The 19,846-nt window shown below is 50.3% G+C and overlaps 1 protein-coding gene across 3 annotated transcripts; it reads left to right on the top strand.

Annotated features, from left to right (window-relative positions):
• The first annotated feature begins 7,848 nt into the window (after nucleotides 1–7,848).
• Znf629 (zinc finger protein 629) lies at nucleotides 7,849–16,713 on the top strand. Of its 3 annotated transcripts, none has more exons than XM_076943120.1 (3): nucleotides 7,849–7,988; nucleotides 10,946–11,052; nucleotides 11,185–16,713. In XM_076943120.1, the coding sequence occupies exons 2-3, from the start codon at nucleotides 10,980–10,982 to the stop codon at nucleotides 13,716–13,718; spliced, it is 2,607 nt and encodes an 868-aa protein (XP_076799235.1). In that variant the 5' UTR covers nucleotides 7,849–7,988; nucleotides 10,946–10,979; the 3' UTR covers nucleotides 13,719–16,713. The 3 variants fall into 3 exon arrangements, with proteins under 3 accessions (XP_076799235.1, XP_034370528.1, XP_034370535.1); XM_034514637.2 differs by lacking the exon at nucleotides 7,849–7,988 and adding an exon at nucleotides 8,474–8,615; XM_034514644.2 differs by lacking the exon at nucleotides 7,849–7,988 and having other exon boundaries at nucleotides 10,802–11,052.
• Nucleotides 16,714–19,846: the final 3,133 nt, after the last annotated feature.

The raw sequence follows: 19,846 nt of genomic DNA, 5'->3' as shown, positions 1-19,846 counted from the left end.
AAAAAAAAAAAAAAAAAAAAAAAAAAAAAAGAAAGAAAGAAAGAAAGAAAAAAGGGCAGGGAGAGTGGGAGGCAGGAGACCCTGGGTTTAGAGTTAACTTCTAAAAAAGTGTTACTGTTTCTCTGTGGTCCACAACATGGCCTTCTCCATCTGAAGTCCACGTCCTCATAAATAAAGACAAGGTGTTAACATTGGCTGTGGGAAAGGCCTCAAAGAGACAAATGGCTTCATGAAAGTGTTCTGTGAATGCAGCATGTTCAACCTGTGTGAGTTCATACCAGGGCCGAGACTTCAGCTGACTGGGATTTACACAGTGCTCTGAAGAGAGGCCTAAATATGGGGAGAAAGAGAAGGATCCTGGAGGAGACATGACTTCAGTTAATGGCCCAGGAGTAGGGCAATCCTGCTGGGCTGGGGAATCAGTGTTTGGTGCCAAGTGAGAGAGACTAGGAAAGGAGAGCCCTGTGCAGAGGGGGCAGGAAAGCTGCCAGTCAGGTGTCTGCCACAGAGCAACACTCAATGCTCTTGATTTTGTGTTTATTTTTACAGTCTTTCTAGGTAGGCCAAGTGGGCCTCAATCCAGCCCTACCCTCACCCCGTGCCCCCGGCCAGGCTTTCTCTCTCTAGTCCTGGCTGTCCTGAAACTCAATCTGTAGACCAGGCTGGCCTTGAACTCAGAGATCAGCCTGCCTCTGCCTCCCAAATGCTGGGATTAAAGGTGTGATCTACCTCAGTATGGCTAGTCTCAAACTCTTTATCCTCTGTCTCCAGTGTGCTGGGATTACTGTAGTATACCACCCTGGATGGCTAGAAATTAAAAAAAAAAAAAAAAACAAAAAAAAACATGTTTTAATTGTTTTATCCCACAATCTCTCTTCTTAAATGTGTACTTGAAAAACTAGCATTTAAAACATATTTTTTTCTAATTAGAAACCATCACACCAAATACAGATTTACAGATTAAATCTCTTATGTCAGGCTGGAGAGATGGCTCAGCAGTTGAGAGTTCTGGCTGCTCTTCCAGAGGACCCAGGTTCAGTTCCCAGCACTGATATGGCAGCTCACTGCTGCCTGTAACTCCAGTTCCAGGGGATCCAACACTCTCACCAAGGCACATAAAATACCAAATAAAATAAAATAAAATTTAAAAAACCTTGTACCTCCGCTCTCCAATCCCTCCTCCTCAGAAACAACTATTGTTTGCAAGAACCTACAAGCTCTTTTGTGAGAAAGATCCTATAAATTAGTCCAAGACAAGGCTCTTAGCCTCAGCCTTGTCATTTTGCAATTAGAGAAGCCTCAGAATGGTGATCAAATTATTTTAGATTATACCTTAGTGTGAACATTGCAGAGTAGAGCCCGAGTTTTATTTTGCTCATATTTATTCTTAGTTAATACTATACTTCTGTGCATTTGATCAATGTGGCTTTTCTGTAGCTCAAGATTGTCTTGACTTTTAAAAAATTGTTCAGGGTACAGTGGCTCATACCTGAAGTCCCAGATCTGGCAAAGCTGGGTCAAGGTCATTAGTTCAACGTCATTCTGCCCAACCTGAGCATTATGTGACCCTGCTTCAAACAAAAACCAAAATAAGTAAGAAGCTGGATGTGGTGGCTCATGCCTTTAATCTCAATACATGGAAGGCAGATGCAGGCAGATCTCTGTGAGCTGAGGCCAGCCTAGTCTACACAGGGAGTTCTAGGATAGCCGGGGCTCTATAGAAAGACTTTGGCTCAAAAACAGCAATAACAAAAAACCCCTATAGCCCCTTCCCCTGACTTTTCCTCTGTTGATAACGATGGAGCATGGAGATGATCTGAGGGGGCTTCATCCCCTAGGGCTGGGGATAGAGAGTGGTGCAGACTCAGCAGGAGTGACCCAAATATGGACAGGCTAAGGAGTGCAGGCCGAGGCAACCTAGGCCTGTAGCCACAGAATGGCTGGGTCTGGTGTAGGGAAACAGAGTAGATGATTCTGAAATGTGTTGCCCGTGAAGAAAAGGAGCAATTCTGGGAGATGCGAGGGTTGGGTAGATAATGTTGTGAAAGAGTTAAAATTTTTTAAACCTTCTACAGATGGAGTCAAGAGTGCAGATCAGCTTGTTCTGCGCTCTGGGTCCTAGGAAGCTAGCTATCCACAAGACAAAATAAATAAAATAAGAGTTCAGAGCTTGGAGTTCAGGACAGTGTGACCAAGCGCTATAGGTACCAGGAACTAAAAACTGACCATAAGATAGATTGAATAGGGTTTGAGCTGGGAGTTCAAGTTAGCGTGCCTGTGTACCCTGAATACCAGGAACTTGGCTGACGTATAGACTCTTAGAGAATAGCCTGTTCCTTGTACCCTGTCACAAACTGAATAATGGGCTGAGACTTTCCACAGGTGCTCTCCAATAGCACTCCCTTACTCCCCCTGGGTTGTGGTTCCCCACTTGAGTTGTGGTTTTGGGCTTTAAATTCTCTGTCTCCAAAGCCCCAGGGTCAGACCCTATTTCGTGGGCTACAGGTCTTGACCTCAGTATACTGATTAAAATATGCCTCTTGCTGATTACACAAGTTTGGTGTCTTAGAGGCCTCGAATTCCCGAGGCTTGGGTGAGGTCCTCCATTCGTGGGAGCCTTACAGTTGATTTTAGAATTAATCACACTGGAGTACAGAAGGAAAAGCCTCGGATGAGTCTTGGGGATCAGTATACAGGTCAGGAGCCATGAGAGCCTTCTTTTGAGACAGGGTCTTTCTGTGTAGCCTTGGCTGACCTGGACCTCACTATGTAGACTGGGCTAAGCTCAGACTTGCCAGAACCATCTCTGTGTCCAGCATTGGGATGGAAGGCATTCGCCGTTATACCCAGCTCCATCGCCGGTCCCTGATAAAAGAAGTGATTGGTCCTGGAAGCCCTGCCTGGGCATAGAAGATTCCTTATTTGAGCACCATATTCTGAGAAGAAGCTCGAAGGATACCTCATTGAGCACACAAATCTCCAGGCAAGGAAGGTCCACCCTCCCTCAGTGGCAACTCCAGAAAACCACTGGCCTTGCAATGAGGCAGCAACCCTGGGCAAACAGCATTGGTCTCCTTCAGCTTGAACCCTTGCCCTTTATTTTTATTTATTTATTTATTTATTTATTTATTTATTTATTTATTTGGTTTTTCGAGACAGAGTTTCTCTGTGTAGCCCTGGCTGTCCTGGAACTCACTCCAGGACACTCTGTGTAGACCAGGCTGGCCTCGAACTCAGAAACTGCAACCCTTGCCCTTTATATCCTGCCCTCTATGGTGCCTACTTCAGAGGAGCAGAGGGATTGAGTGTATGATTGCAGACCCCCCAAGTCCTCCAGATATGGTTTGGAGGCTGCCTATTCTCCTGCTTACAGGGCAAGGTTTGTAAATTCTAACTGTATAGCATTGATGGCCTCTTCTGGGAAAGCAAACTAATTCTTGCTACATGCTCAGACTAGCACTATGTCACTGAGCTGCCCACCCCTTGGCTACTAAGGCTCATCCTCCTCCCCAAAACAGGCAGTGCAGAGACATGGACCAGGTTCACTCAGGTACCTCATGACTCTCACAGCAACCTGGCACGTGGGCATGAGCTTCAATATTGAGGAGCCCTGTGGAAGAATGGTAAATCCGTTCTGAAACGTGGCTAGGGGTTTGTTCCTGAACGGGGAAGGATCACCTTTATCCTTCCCCAAGTTCCCCTGCCAGGGTCACACACAAATACCATGTGAGCTGCCCACAGAGAAGAAGACATCACAGTTTTGCATATGGTCAGTGCATCATCTGCCTCCCTAGGAGCAGGACCTCCTCATTCCTCACTATCCCTGGGGAAAGGTTTGCCCTGGTGGACTTTTTCTGTCCTCTCCAGTGCCTTGCTCTAGGTTCTGGATCAAGAGTGGGTGAGAGCCGGGCGGTGGTGGCGCACGCCTTTAATCCCAGCACTTGGGAGGCAGAGGCAGGCGGATTTCTGAGTTCGAGGCCAGCCTGGTCTACCGAGTGAGTTCCAGGACAGCCAGGGCTACACAGAGAAACCCTGTCTCGAAAAACCAAAAAAAAAAAAAAAAAAAAGAGTGGGTGAGAACGGGAGCCAGACACACTTAACCCAGACATACTTGAACCCATCCAAGAATAATGGTTTGGAGCCACGGGGGCCCTAGGTTTCAGTCTAATTGTATTGTGTGCCAGTGGCTTTCTTATCAGGAGGTTGGTGTTAGTATTCTGTCTAAACTCCACCTCCACAGTTACCTGGCAACAGCCAGGTTGGTCCCTCTACATGGGCCCGCTGAGACATCCGCTTCTCCATACCTCTCCACACACCCACAGAACATTATCTCTTTATCTCTTTATCTTTTTATAAAGACTTTAGTTGGGGAGGTCCAAGAAGCCACTGTGCAAACACCAGAAGGAGCATCAACACACAGTTAGGAGTCAACAAATGTAACCATGGCCAGGCATAGTGGCATGTGCCTTTAATTCCAATACTTGGGAGGAAGAGGCAGGTGGGTCCCTGTGACTTTGAGGTCAGTCTGATCTCCATAGTTCAAGGCCAGCCAGAGCTACCAAATGGGATCCTATTTCAAAATCCTAAAGAAATAAACCAACATAAGGGTATTGGAAGACACCCATCTCCTATCCCTTGTATTTCTTACTCTGAACTTGGGGGACCCAGATGAAAGAAACCTCTATAGTTAAATCAGCAGGGAAGGGCATTTATGAGTGAAACCACGACTCAGCTTCAGGACTGAACAGGAGTGACCAGGCTGGAGCGCCTTGTAAGGAAGGAAGCTTCTTCCTTCTCCAGCCAGTGTGTGACAAGTGAACATATTGAATATATTGTTACTGTCAGGTCCCAAACCATGCTCATTCACCGTGGCTCCCTCTGCTTTCCCCCTCCCTGCTCCCTACTCTACACCTGTGGAGCCCAGGGGTTCCCTTCCCTTCCCCCAGCTTTCAGCCACAGGCTCTCTTTGTCCTCTTTGATCTCTCTTTGCTCTTTTGCTCCCCAGTCTTCTCTTCATCTCTTGCTTTCCCCTACCGCCTTCTTCTCTCATGACCTAGTTCAGTCTACTGCTTTCTCTCCCTGCTCTGGATTCTTCCAGATGCCTCTGGCTGTACTCTGCCTCATATCTACAATAAAAACCTTCTCCTCAGCCATACCTTGGAAAGGACATTTCCTCATTTTTATTCAGTTACAAACTTTGGATTCTCTGCTGAAGCAGGGAATTCAGATGTGACTATTTTGAGATTGTCCAATTCTTCTGTGATTGCCCAAAGTAGTCTCAAACTTCTAGACCCAAGTGATCCTCTTGCCTCAGCTTCCTGCTTTTGCTGAGACTACAGGCGCAAATACTGATTGTTGAATGTAGTAGCAATTAGCCCAGCTAAAACAGAAAGCAAACAAGCAGAACCTTGGCTGGCCTAATTAGCCTCTGTTCTGCAACTCCAGCCAGCAGCTCTCCTGTTTTCCCTGCCCCAGGGTTGGGCCCAGCTTTTGCAGTCTATTCAACAAACTGAGTACAGTTGTTTTGGGCCCCTAGGGGTCCAACAACAGCAGGAAACACAAAGAACACAAAAGACAAACACCTGCTCAAGCAAAGATATTAGTGCAGTAGAGGTCCTGTAAAAGACAGCATAGTTTAAGTTCCTGGTCACAGGGTATGAGGAACAAAGGAGGTAGGGGGACTAAGCCCTGAAAAGGCCTGCCCTGAAAAGGCCTGACTGGGTGGGAAAAGTTGGCGATGGGAAGCCTGAAGCCACACTCTAACCCCGAACTCCTAGAGAACTGTATCCCTTTGTAATTCTGATACTAGGGTTGTTCCAGCCTTAGCTTTCCCATCATGGCCCTGGTCAGATAGTTCTTTCCTGGTTCTTATGATTTCTTTGTATGTGGCACATACACATGTGTGTACATGTACTCGACACACACAGAAAGAATCTATTGTGGGTCTGGGGTCTTTCAGAGATTCACCAATCAATACATTTTTAAAAATTATTTATTTTTTATGTATATGAGTACACTGTTGCTGACCTCAAACACACCAGAAGAAGGCATCGGATCCCATTACAGATGGTTGTGAGCCACCATGTGGTGGCTGGGAATTGAACTCAGGACGTCTGGAAGAGCAGTCAGTGCTCTTAACTGCTCAGTCATCTTTCCAGCCCCCTATTTTTTTTTTTTAAATAAGAGGCTTTATTAAAAATTACTGCCACGACCATACCAGAAACCCAGAATTTTCTGCCTATGGTCTAGATTTATTGTTAATACAGAGTTTATAAAGAAAAAAAAACCCCACGAAGTTACAAAGTTAGGCTTTGGGGGTCAGGGTTAGGTTAACTCACACCCTGCTTTTGTGTAGCAGCCTCTAACTTGATCCACAGACATCCTGCAGCTGCCTCAGTTTTCTCCAGCAAGCAAGAAGTTTTGGTTTTTGTCTTTTGGAATTTAAAAAACAAAAAACAAAAAAGCCAAAAAAACAAAAAACAAAACAAAACTAATGGTTAGTTCCCAGGACCCCATTGTCTCACAAGGACAATAGAGGCAGTTTCTTAAGATTAGCTCTACAGTTCAGGGAAGTCCTTATCTTGGGCAAGTTTGCCACCAGGGTACATTTCACAAACTAGCAGTTTTACAAACTGAAGCAATTTTCTCATGGATTTGTTAAGTACAGCAGACTTTAAATTTTGAACATGTTATTCACTATCACAAGTCGATATTTATTTATTGGTGTTTTAACACAGTGTATCCTCACCGTGTAGCCTGACACATCAAGCATGGCTAGGTGCATCCTCTCCCACTGAGGCCAGAGAAGGCAGCCCAGTTAGGGGAACAAGATCCACAGGCTGGCAAAAGCTTTAGAGACAACCCCTGCTCCAGTTGTAGAGAACTGTGAGGAGCCGCATTCGTCATTACAAGATGGCGCAGGCTTCTGCTTCCTGGTTCTTCACGGAAGCTTTACTTGAGAATGCGCCTGCGCATGGCGCGAAAACCGAGTATGACAATTGGATGAAAGATTTGAGCCAATGAGGGATCTGCATGTCTCCCAAAGCTCTATTTAAGCAGCGGGCTTTCTGAGCTCGGTGTCCTTCCCCTTTTCACCATCTTGAAGAGCTGTTCAATAAATGCTGTCAGAAGAATCCTGAGTGTGGCGTTCTCCTTATCGGCGAGGTAGCGCGTCGCAGAGGGCCCACATGAAGACCGAGCTACACATCTGCTATGTATGTTGAGGATAGGTGCTCGGCCCAGCCAGTATATGTTCACCTAGGTTGGTCTTAATTCATGGTGATTCTCCTGTGTCAGCCTCCAGAGAACTAGTGAGAGTCACAGCTATTCACTCCTATACAGGGCTTGGAATTTATTTATGGTTTGAAACAGGTCCTATTGTGCATCCCAGGCTGATCTTGAAGTCCAACTCTTGATTCTCCTGCCTCAGCCTACTAATGGCTGAAGATAACAGGTAGTGTGCTTAGCTACTATGGAACTTTTTGAGGTAGAATGTTCAATTGTTGTTCAACTTTGGTCTCCTCACACCTGGGTTCATTTAAAAAAGTAGCCTCACATTTTACCTCACATCTCGTGCCTTGATTGCCCTGCCTGTAAAATAGGGATGATTGAGTCCTTTCTCAGGATTGTAGTGAGGAGAAAATGAGACTCAAGCTGGAAAAGTTGGGGAGCCCCACGAGCTTCCTTGTTTGTTTAGAAACAGGATCTCGCTAGGTAGCCCTGGCTAGCCTGGATCTATGTGGGCCACGAGTATTTCGAACTTTCTGGTCTTCCTGCCTCTGTCCCCCAAGCAATGGAATTACAGGAATTCACCACTACTTCTGGCTTCCTAAGTTTTTGGAAGGATGACCTGCAGTGAATTGTGTACCTTCGAGGAGCTGGGAAAAAATGCTTGCCTACCTTGGTCAGGAACCCTACACTGGCTTGTCTGCTGCCACCCAGGACGTCAGTTTCTTCCTCCAAGGAGACCTGACCGGTGGGGGTTAGAGGTAGGTAAGAGGGTCATGTAGTGCAGGGTAGCCTTGCTTGACACATCAGCTTCTGCTATTACCGCTGGGTATGCCCACCCAACCTTTGCTTTCACCTCCTAATCACCAACCCAAGCATACCAGCCTCAATCCAGGGTGAGTCCAAACAAAGGCGGATCTCAAGGAACCTGCGGCGGCCGAATCTGAGATCAGCTTAACTGGGCGGCTGACAGAGCCTTTGGAGAGAAAGTATGGCCAGAAATCCGGAGATCTTCGCCGGCCTCTGAGCTCCCCCAAAAGCTGATCTTCGGTGATCCCACTAGACGCAGGGAGAGGGGGCGTCTTCAGCCACCTCCTTGCTTCCATCCCCCCCCCCCCCATTTTTTTCCCAGGCTGTGGGAGGCAAAGGGTTAAATCCCATAGAGCTGATGTTCTGACTCCAGGCTAGAGGGGCCCGGGAAGCTGGGGTCACTTCCTGCTCCGTCCCAGTCACCCTGAACTGGTCCCCGGGTCCTCAGCCTGGAATCACCCCTTGAGAAGGACCCCAGAGTTCCCGGCATCCAGCCCGTCCCCCGAGGCAGGGCACTTAAGGGGTTAAGTCCCCTGGGGCTGGCCTCTGCCTTTCGGCTTTTCCCAGACCCTAGAGCCGTGAGTTGGGGCCGCCTGGGTTCCCGGGGTGGCCTGGAGGCCCGGGACAGCCGCCAGGGAACAATAGGGCCAAGGAGGCAGCGACGGGCGAGGGGCGCAGGCCCGGCCCGGGGCCGCGGGGGGCGGCGGCCGGGGGGATTGTGGGAACCGCGCGAGGGCCGCCGTGGGGGAGGGGAGGCGCGCGCGCCCGGAGAGCGAGTCCGGCCGGGGGCGGCGAGGCGGCCGGCGCTCTCTCGGAGGCGGCCGCCCGGGCGTCCGCGGCAAGGAGGGAACGCCGGCGGCTCGGCTGGGCTTTGGGAGCGGGGAACAGGGTGGGTGCTCCCGGCCAGAGGCGCTCAAGTCCTGGTCCGCTCGGGTACGGGGGGCGGCGTCGAGGGCGGTCTCGCTGCCTCCTGGTCAGGGTCACCCTGGACTGTGCGCACCTCCGTGGGAAGGCAGCCGCCTCGGGTTGTCCTTCCCGCCTCGGTCCTCTGAGGGTCGTGCGGGGCGGGAGGCTGGCGCTCTTGGGCCTGGGCTGGTTCTCAGTAGTAGTCGCCTCCCAGTCTGCTGCTTCTTGCATGTGGCCCTGTTATTAACTCCTTCCCTTCTACCGTAGGCCCTTGAGTTTTTAAGTTTCTCAGTCCAAGTATCTAAGCTCCTACCTGTCCTCTGTCAGCTCAGCAGGGTATCTTTCTCCGCCCCCTCCCCAGTGGCCCCCATCTTCCCTAAAAACACTTAGAGATGGGGATGGCTGTGAAGGTGAAATTTATTTTCTTCTTTTACTCTGACTTATGTCTCTGCTGCATTAGCAGTGGTCAGCAGTCCGCTGCTTCACCTGCTTCACACCCAGGCTGCCTCCTGGCGAGCTTTGTCTCTTTGTCCCTCTGCACAAAGTACCTATGCACACTGTCCCCCCAAGGGTAGGCTATTCCAGGGATTCCATTAGATGTTAGCGCCCTTCTGCTGTTTGCTTCTGTGACCATGACCCTGTTCCCTCTCCTGGGAATCATCCTAGGATTTTGAGCGACAGATATGCTTCTTTTCCCTGGGGGCTCACTCTGAAATTTTGGCCCTTTTCTGTCATCAATTTGCAAACTGATTTTAAAAGAATTGAACCAGATAGGCTTTCCGGGAGCAAGGGTGTCTAGCTCATTCAGTCACGCAACAAAGTTTTTACTGGGTACCTGTCCTAGGTGTGTGATGAAGCATCAACAAAAAGAATAAGACACAATGGATCCCCACGTGGGTCTGGATGGCTTTGGGGACATCTGTACCTAGAGCTGGGAGACATAGCTTCTTAGACCTCCTCACTGGGTCTAACTTTTACAACTGAGGGAATTGGGCTTCCCTGGACTCCAGCCCATTCTCGGGCTTCTGAGCTTTCCTTCCAGTCTCCTGCCAGGAGCCCACAAGTATGAGTCTCATGTGACTGTCAAGGTCACCACAGGCCACAGGGCAAGCCAAACACAGAACACTCAATTTGTGATCTCAGCTCTGTTACTTCCAAACGTGGAGCCTTGGAGACGTCTCCCCCAGTGTCCATTTACTAATTTGTAAAATGGACAAATGACTCCTGAGTGTCTCAAGGCAATGAACGGAAGAAGACCCCTGGTGGTCACCTGTGTTCTCCACATAGGTTGCTCCCTCCCCTCCTTTCTCCTTCATTTTGTTTGAGACAAGGTCTCATGTAGCTGGGACTGACCTTGAACTTGAACTTCTGATCCTCTGGTTTCTATCTCCCAAGTAGGCCACCAAGTCAGGCCTCCGTAATCCTCCTCTCTCCCTTGCTTAAGTCTCCTGTAGGAGCCCCTGACTCAGACTCCTTCCCACCCACAGGCAATTCTCTTTCTGTGCTTGGGCAGTGGCAGAAGCCCCCACTCTTTGTGAGTAGCTGTCACTTCAGGGACACTTTCTTTTAACCCCTTAAAAAGTGTCAGTCTCAGTTCTCTCTAGGGCTCATAAGGGAAAAGTTTATTGCTCTCAATTAGCAGTCCCATAAAGGAAGAAAATTGGAGTCTTAATGAGCTTCCTCTGATTTGCAAAGAAACAGGTTTCAGGGCCTCTGGGCATCAGGTGTGTGGGCTGAAATCCTGCCTCCCCTCTGAGTGTTGGAAGGCGCTCCAGCCTTGGAGTAGGGAGAAAGGGTTATGGCTGATGGGCTTTTAACTGACTCTACATTCACTGAGTTGCTTCATTGCAATCTGTAGGATTTGCAGAATTTGGAGCCAGGCCTTTGGGGCTCAGGGGCTCAATGAGAAATGGTGCCAGAGAAGTGAGTGGCAAGTCCCCGGGAGTCACATAAAGAAAAGCACAAGACCAGGTTGCATTGTGTACCCATCTCTTCCCACCAGAGACCCTGGAACTTTCACAGTCCGCAGCTCTGGGATGGAACCTGAGACGGTGCTGTGGGGCCCAGATCTGCAGGGTCCTGAAGAAAGCCAGGACAATGCTGATAGAGGTGAGGGGCACAGGGACTGTGGCCTGGCTCAGGGAGGGCCCCAAACTCTGGGCAGTCACAGGGGAGGGAAGAGAGAACAGACCCCATGTTCTGAAAGGAGATCCGGGCTGGAGACTCCCTTTCTGTCTGTAGGTGCTGGAAGTGGGAACGAAGAGGAGAGCCTTCAGCAGGAAAGTTCTGGGGAGGAGATCATCTTGGGAGATCCAGCTCAGAGTCCAGAATCCAAGGACCCATCCGAGATGCCCCTGGAGAGCCCCTCCCAGGATGCCTCAGCCCCTCAGGATTCCCCAACCCCACTGGGTTCTTCCAACTCCTTAGATCACCAGACCCCTATGGACCCATCAGGCCCTGAGGTAGTCCCTTCCCCATCTGAGTGGACCAAGGCCTGTGAGACCAATTGGCAGTGGGGAACCCTCACCACCTGGAACAGCACACCTGTAGTCACTGCCAGTGAACCCAGCCTGCGGGAGCTGGTGCAGGGACGCCCATCTGGGGCTGAGAAGCCATACATTTGCAACGAGTGTGGCAAGAGCTTTAGCCAGTGGTCCAAACTGCTGCGGCACCAGCGAATCCACACAGGTGAGCGGCCCAACACGTGCTCAGAGTGTGGCAAGAGCTTCACGCAGAGCTCGCACCTGGTGCAGCACCAGCGCACACACACAGGAGAGAAGCCTTACAAGTGCCCCGACTGTGGCAAGTGCTTCAGCTGGAGCTCCAATCTAGTCCAGCACCAGCGCACACACACAGGGGAGAAGCCCTACAAGTGCACGGAGTGCGAGAAAGCCTTCACACAAAGCACCAACCTCATCAAGCACCAGCGGTCCCACACTGGTGAGAAGCCCTACAAGTGTGGCGAGTGCCGACGTGCTTTCTACCGCAGCTCGGACCTCATCCAGCACCAGGCCACACACACAGGGGAAAAGCCCTACAAGTGCCCGGAGTGCGGCAAGCGCTTTGGCCAGAATCACAACCTGCTCAAGCACCAGAAGATCCATGCAGGGGAGAAGCCCTATCGCTGTACCGAGTGCGGCAAGAGCTTCATCCAGAGCTCCGAGCTGACACAGCACCAGCGCACGCACACGGGGGAGAAGCCCTACGAGTGCCTGGAATGTGGCAAGAGTTTTGGCCACAGCTCCACACTCATCAAGCACCAGCGGACACATTTACGCGAGGACCCCTTCAAGTGCCCCGTCTGTGGCAAGACCTTCACACTGAGTGCCACGCTGCTGCGCCATCAGCGCACGCACACGGGGGAGAGGCCCTACAAGTGCCCTGAGTGTGGCAAGAGCTTCAGTGTCAGCTCCAACCTCATCAACCACCAGCGCATCCACCGTGGGGAGAGGCCGTACATCTGCGCCGACTGCGGCAAAAGCTTCATCATGAGCTCGACTCTCATCCGCCACCAGCGGATCCACACCGGCGAGAAGCCCTATAAGTGCTCTGACTGTGGCAAGAGCTTCATTCGCAGCTCGCACCTCATCCAGCACCGCCGCACACACACCGGTGAGAAGCCCTACAAGTGTCCAGAGTGTGGCAAGAGTTTCAGCCAGAGCTCAAACCTCATCACGCACGTCCGCACACACATGGACGAGAACCTCTTCGTGTGTTCTGACTGCGGCAAGGCCTTCCTGGAGGCTCATGAGCTGGAGCAGCACCGTGTGATCCATGAGAGAGGCAAGACACCGGCCCGGAGAGCTCAAGGTGACAGTTTGCTAGGGCTTGGAGATCCTGCCCTACTGACTCCACCCCCTGGAGCCAAACCCCATAAGTGTCTGGTCTGTGGAAAGGGTTTCAATGACGAAGGCATCTTCATGCAGCACCAGAGAATTCATATTGGAGAAAACCCCTACAAAAATGTAGACGGCCTCATAGCACATCCAGCCCCCAAGCCTCAACAATTCCGACCTTCCAGGCTCCCCTTTGGAGGCAATTCACACCCAGGTGCTTCAGAGAGCAGAGCCGACCCCCCAGGACAGCCCTTGAAAGTGCCTGAGGGTCAGGAGGCCGTGGGCCAAAGGCCTGATCAACCCTCTTCTAAGTGCTATGTTTGTTCCCACTGTGGAGAAAGCTTCCTTGATAGGGCTGTGCTCCTGCAACATCAGCTCACCCACGGGAATGAAAAGCCCTTTCTCTTTCCTGAGTGTAGGATTGGCCGCGGGGAAGGGGCAGGACCCAACCCCTTCCTTAGCGCAAAGCCCTTTAAATGCCCAGAATGCAAAAAAAGCTTTGGCCTCAGCTCTGAGCTGCTGCAGCACCAGAAAGTCCATGCCGGCGGGAAATCCCAGAAGAGCTGTGAGCTGGGCAGGAGCTCTTCAGTCCTGTTGGAGCACCTCAGGAGCCCTCTGGGAGCCAGACCCTACAGCTGCTCTGATTGTGGGGCTTCCTTCCTCGATCGACTCGCTCTTACACGACATCAGGAAACCCACACTCACGAAAGGGCCCCCACTCCTGAGGACCCCCCTTCAGAGTCAGCCACCTTGTCCACAAACCAGGAAGATGAGGGAGAAGCCTCTACGCCCCCAAAGAGCAGCAGCCACAGGGAAGAGGAAAGTCCCAAAACTGTTTCGGAGAAAAAGCCCTATCTGTGCCCTGAGTGTGGAGATGGCTTCCCAGAAGTTGCAACCCTCCTTCTCCATAGGAGCTGTCACCCAGGTGTCTCCCTGTGAAGTAGGCCTGGTGACCAGGGACCACTCTCTCCTGATAAATTATGGGGAAAGGAGGCCAGCCCCATCAGGTCATAGAGAAGTAGAGGGTCAAGAACCCTGGGAAGAAATAGTGCGTTTGCATCAGTGATGAGAAGCCTAAGAGATGGTGGGTGAAAACCACTTATAAGCCGTAGAGAAAAACTCCTGGGTTATTAAGCCCTATAAATATGTAGGAAAAAAGCCCTTTAAGTCTGTAGCAGAGAAATCTTATAAACCATAGTGGGTAAAAGCCCTATTAAATGTAGAAAGAGGTTCTAACATGTCTCTAGACAACCCCATGAAACTGTATCAAACCCTTATCAGAGTCCTCGGGCCGGGGAGGTATAGGGAATACAGCTCTACAGCTGGGCACTGACTTGTGAGGTGACCCTCAGATGACAGAGGAAACAGTCTTCCCAGTCAGTACTCCCTCCTGGCAGCCGTGACAGGGGGAAGCGCTCCGAGGGAAGCCTATAGTACAGGAAAGCCGTAGAACTAGATAGAAAAGGAAGAACAATGTGGAGGGAATGGCCAGGTGCTTCCAAACCCACAGGTGAGACGAGATGAAGAAAAGTGTCTCTTCATACTGGGGGTTCTCTGGGGGTACGAGGCCAATCTTAGGTGATGTATGTACTAGGGGAAGGAAGATTGGGGGTTCCTTAACAGTGAGATCCCCAAATGGGAAAGAAACAAAAATGACAAGCCATTTTAAAGGCTGGAGTTTGGGGTGTATCAACACCCTCAAGTGTAAGGATACTGAGAAAATGCTGAGAAACCACCTCAGATACTAGGGGAGGTTCCATTTGTTTGAAGGGAAGCAAACCAGGGTGGAGAGACTGCAGATGGAAGCCAGTTTCTCCTCTTTCCCGGGAGCTTGTTAAACTCCATGTACAAGCACATCCCAGTTCATGCTGTTTGGATTCTCCTCAGACAGGCAGGACCAGCCTTTCTCCAGTCCAGTGTCTACTCTGAGAGGCCTCTGGGGTTGCAAGGGGCCTCTGCCACATTCTCAGGTCTCACAGGTTTTACCTGGAAGCTAACTGCCACAAGTCTTACTGCAGTGGCAACCCGTTCCCTCGGATTCTGTCCTCAGTGGAGAGAGCCGCTTGCTGCTAGTCAACTTCCAAAGAGTAAATTCCTTCAGAGAGTCAAGGCTGTGTGTGCTTGTCCTCTCTAGTAATGTCTACAAGTCCGCAAGAGCCTCTTGTTGGTGATGAGGACGGCAAGACTATATTATAGACAGTTTTGATTTACCAGCACATGACTTAAACCTCAGCCTTTTGTGTGAACTTGGTGTAAGGCCGCAGGACAAGCCAGACTGCACATGGTGGATGCCCTGACACAGCACAGACTGGACCGGAGTCCCTGAAGAGGCTATGGCTACTTGACCACTTTCTTCATCCCCGGTTCTTGGATGCCCCCGAGGTGGGGTGGCCAAATTTGTTTTTGGCTCCGGAAAGGGACTGATTCCACCTGATCCCGTTGGCTTCTCTCTCCTTAGCCAGAAACTTGTGAAGAGAAAGAATAAGAAACACTCCCCTACCGGGCCCATCTCCTCCTCAGACACTATAGGCTGGACATTTCATTAATTCAGCCAAACCTGCTCATGTGACTGGAGCTGTGTGATGGAGCAGAAAGCCTTGGCATATAAAGCATTGAAGAAAAACTTTGGTGAGAACCATCTGTAACAAAGACCCTTAGAAATGGGGAGGACTTTCCTTGGTACCTGGGTTGCAAAGGGAATGTCTTCAGCCTGGTGCTAGCATTAGTGACTCACTGTCCAAAGAAGCAAGATGGAGACTCCAAGTGATATATATGGCTCTTTAGGAATCCTGTGCTCAGAAGGGTGACCTGGATTCCTACAAAGCTGGAGAAGAAACCTCTAATTCCACTACCTAAAAGTTTAAAAGGTGGATACCTATCATCCTTCATCTATCCTGTCCCCAAAGGGATGACCCTCAAAGTTTAAAGGACCAAAATCTAGAATACTGGGAGGAAAAAAAATCCCAGGTCTCCTGGGGAAAGAGAAAAGGCAGGTCTTAGATCATTACAGAGACAGCCTTGCTAGAGTCCTAAGTGCCAGGCAGAGAAGCACCATGAAGACTGGGAGGAGCCTGTATATTGACAGAAATGTTGATAAAGAGGGTATCCGTATAAAATGGAGTAGATACTCTCCTAAGTATAAGCCAGTTTGTCCCCTTCTAAGATGGTAGCAGAAACTAGAGAGAAATCCTTTGTAAAACTAGGAACAGATTCCTGAGACACAGGTCTGAACCTCTGTCATCAGAAGACTGCTGGAGGGGAGGCAGTGTAGTCATGGCTGACTGTAGACTATGGAGGACTAAGATGGAGCATCTATAATAGGATACTCTCATGTTCTGGAGACAGTGGGGCTATGCTCTTAACTCCAGCACTAAATGGACCATGTAGATAGGTTCCTGGGCTTCCAAGTAGGAAAGGGGGCAGAGCAGAGACCTTGTGGTGAGACCTATTCTCTTGGCCAACCCTCTCTCCGTACCAGCTACACCATAGGATGACCTAACTGGCTCAGGAAAAGGTCCACGAGAATTAAGGCACAATGGAGTCAACTCTGTATTGGACCTAGAGCCCTCAGAAGTTCTCTTGGGGAAGAGCCCAGTAACCATAGGCAAAGGCGTGCAAACATAGGAGAGGGCTGGAGCTGACCTGCACTAAGGTGAGACTTAGAACTGATGTTGAATATAGGTAGGAACTCATAAAGGAACTGGGTGTGAATCATGAATCAGGGTGAGGGTTTGAAACCATCATGACTCCCCCACCCTGAGTCTGAAGTGGGTGGCTCCCAGAAGCCTTTGCCCCCACAAAGGAAGCCCCACTCACCTCACTTGTCCCCATGGAGTGAAGGGAAGTCCTATTTTTGAGTGTTGTGTGTCAGTAACATTGTTGTGTCACCCGTGGTCATGTTGAATAGTTGAAGAGAATAAAGGGAATAAGATTTCCTAGGTGTTTTTACTTTCTACGTGTTCAGCCAACAGCAAAATTATCCACTCCCAGAACTAGGACCCCAAAACCTGAGTATTGTCCAAAGTTTGCCTTTCCCCAGGAGCCCTGTGCTTCCTGTCCAGTGTTTGCTTCTAGAAGGCTGATAGGTGTTAGACCTTTAAAATGCAATCCTTGTGAAAGAGGAATCTGGTAAGCTGGAAGGCTGCCTGGTGGCTCTGGTCCTGGTTATCTTGGGCCCAGCTTTGCAGACTCCTTGGTAGTTTCTCTGGTTTTCCACAGCCTCCCCTGTAACACAGGGAAAGCTCCCAGGTCCTCGTCCTTGGAGCTGGCAGCTACCTCTCTGTGCTCTCATGGATCCTGGGTCTAGCTCAGCCTCTCCTGCAACTTGTCTTCTTTGAGTGAGACCCTGGCTTCTTGTCCCATCCCCAGGGTAGTCCAGAGGTTCTTGCCATGGAACAGGCTGGGGCTCTAGGAAGTGGAGCTACCCAAGACCTGCAAGTAGGTCATGGTGGGAATGACCTGGAGGTCTTCAGGTTACCTCCACACTAGCCATGCCTTTTCTCCTTGTGGTTGGGACTACTTCAAGGAAGTCCTCATGCCCTGCTGGCTTCAGCACTGACTTGTCTTCTGAATCTAGTCATGGCTATTGAGTGGCTGCCTGTGATCAACACTAGCCATAGCCTGTCTCTTAAAGACTCTTGCTGAAGGCAGAAAGATGTATGTAAAAATAATGTGCATGGGTGTTTCATTTGCATGTGCTTGGGCATTGTGCACATGCAATACCTGCAGAGGCCATAAAAGGGTGTCAGATCCCCTAGAACTGGAATTATAAATGGTTGTTAGCTGCCGTTGTGTGCTGGGAATTGAACCCAGGTTCTCTGGAAGAGGACTCAGGACTCTTTTCGAGACAGGGTTCCTCTGTGTAGCCCTGGCTGTCCTGGAACTCACTCTGTAGACCAGGCTGGCCTCGAACTCAGAAATCCACCTGCCTCTGCCTCCCAAGTGCTGGGATTAAAGGCGTGCGCCACCACTGCTGCAGGACTCAGGACTCTTAATGCCCCACCCTCATCCCCACCAGACATTCCTCCTGCCCTCTCTTGGACATTATTGTGCCTCTATCCCAAATCCCAGAGTAAGCTGTCATTCTTTCCCTTTCTGTTCCAGAAATATGGGTGGATATGGTGGGGATGGGGACCTGCCTTTTCATGTTCCTGGGTCCCCAGCCCTGGGAACACTAAGGAACTCCAATGAGAGGGACCAGAGCAATACCTGATTTAAAGGCCTGAGGTCATGACTGCTACAGTAGGCTGGATGACACTTGGAAGTAACTACAAGGGATAAGGTCTCAAGAATAAGGGATCCTCTGTATAGAAGTGAGGAGTGGGGTGGGGATAGGGTGTCAAACAGTTGGGGATTGGCTTCGAGCAGGCTAGGGCTCAAACAAACTTCACAAGGGCTGCCCAAGACCATGGGAAAACAGATACATAACAGTAACAAAATTACAGTTATGAAGTAGCAACAGAATAATTTTATGGTTAGGGTCACCACAGCACAAGGAACTGTATTAAAGGGTTGTAACATTAGGAAGGTTGAGGACCACTTTCCTAGAGCACAAGGGACTGATGGAAGAACAGCCAAGAGCAGAGGCCAAAGCCTAAGGAGGATTAGTGCTGTGAGAGAGAGTGGCACCATCCCTCACACTCTTTAAACAGTGGTTTTCAGGCCTGCCTGGAGCTTGGGAAGGAACTGCAGGTACAGCTTACCTGTACCATTGGCTCTGGATAGACACCTCAGAAAAAGGCAAAGTGCAAAGGGAAGTCTGGTTAAGGTCGAAGGATGGGATCAGAAGGCAGTAAGCATGATGCCAGCCAAAGACCCGGGGTAAGTTCTGAGAGTAGGCCCCATCAAATGCCCTCAGAGTGAGCTGCCCTAGCTCCAGCTGAAATAGGATCATATCCGACAATGAAACCCCAGTTCAGAGTTGCCCAAGGCAGCGTTCTCATGATCTCTGACTTGAGAGAAGAAAGCTTGAGTCTTTTAAGACAGATGTGCACCATGTGACAGACTGATTGTTTTGGTGCCAGGATGGCAATACTGCTCCAGACACGGGGATCCTGGGACTTAGAACACATTCAACTTGAGCTTGACATGAGGAAAAGGTATGCTTTTCGTTACTGTTAGGCATTACTACTCCCAACCCCCAACCCATGCATTTGAGGACTCGCCTCTAAGGGAATGGTGTCCATTACTTAGGAGGGTCATGTTGGATGAGAGAGCTGACTGATGCCCTAGTGAACAGGCCTCTTAAGACTACTAGCTCAGTTCTTCTCTGTCTAGTCTCTATGATGCAATATCCTGCGTTTCTCCCACCTTTCCCACCCCAGCACTTCAGCCAGGGTGGCTTTCATGGTGGCCCAATGTCATCTCCTGTCCCTACTCGTGCTTCCCCTGCGGCTTCCCCTGCGGCTACTCGTGCTTCAGCAAGCGTTCCCATCGCTGCCGGCTCCACTCCAGAGGTCACCGTAGCCCGTATCTCTGTCTCCAGTCCAACTTGGTTCAGCCACTGCGACCCCACTGAAACTAGGCGCGATCAGATAGCAGAAAGGGCCCGGAGTCCTCACGAAGGCAAGACTGCGGAAAAGGCCGAAGAGCCTAGAGAAGGTACTGCTGTTCCTAAGCCCGAGGCCACAACCATGGCTATGACTGCTGCTCCCACGCCCACCTCACCCACGCTTAGCGCCGGCCGTGGAGCTAATCCCAGCGTGACTTCCATGAAAGTGCCACCGGAAGAGCCAACAGCACTCTAAACTCAGACAACACTCCACGTTTGAGTAAACCCTTTCTAAGGGTCCAGCTAATGGCTCAAGCAGGCTACAATGAAAAGCCACCCTGTCGAGTTGCCGTGGTCTGTGTGTTCGCAGAGTAGGGTGGTTAAAACCTGCAAGTAGGTCTGAAATGTGGCCTTTGGCCACAAGGAAACTTGGCCCTGAGAGGTAAAGGACTACATATCCCAGGATGCAACCCACAAGGCTGTTATCCGAATGGCCAATGCCCGTCAAGGGCATGGCCAACCCATGATCAAAGAAGGAAGAGGGGGTGGCGCTCCTTGTAAATAGGTCTCTGCAGAT

The sequence above is a fragment of the Arvicanthis niloticus genome, chromosome 1 (genome assembly GCF_011762505.2).
Source record: "Arvicanthis niloticus isolate mArvNil1 chromosome 1, mArvNil1.pat.X, whole genome shotgun sequence".
Classification (NCBI taxonomy): Eukaryota; Metazoa; Chordata; class Mammalia; order Rodentia; family Muridae; genus Arvicanthis; species Arvicanthis niloticus.
The sequence above is the reverse complement of the archived record's forward strand: the minus strand, read 5'-3'. Positions and strand labels throughout refer to the sequence as shown.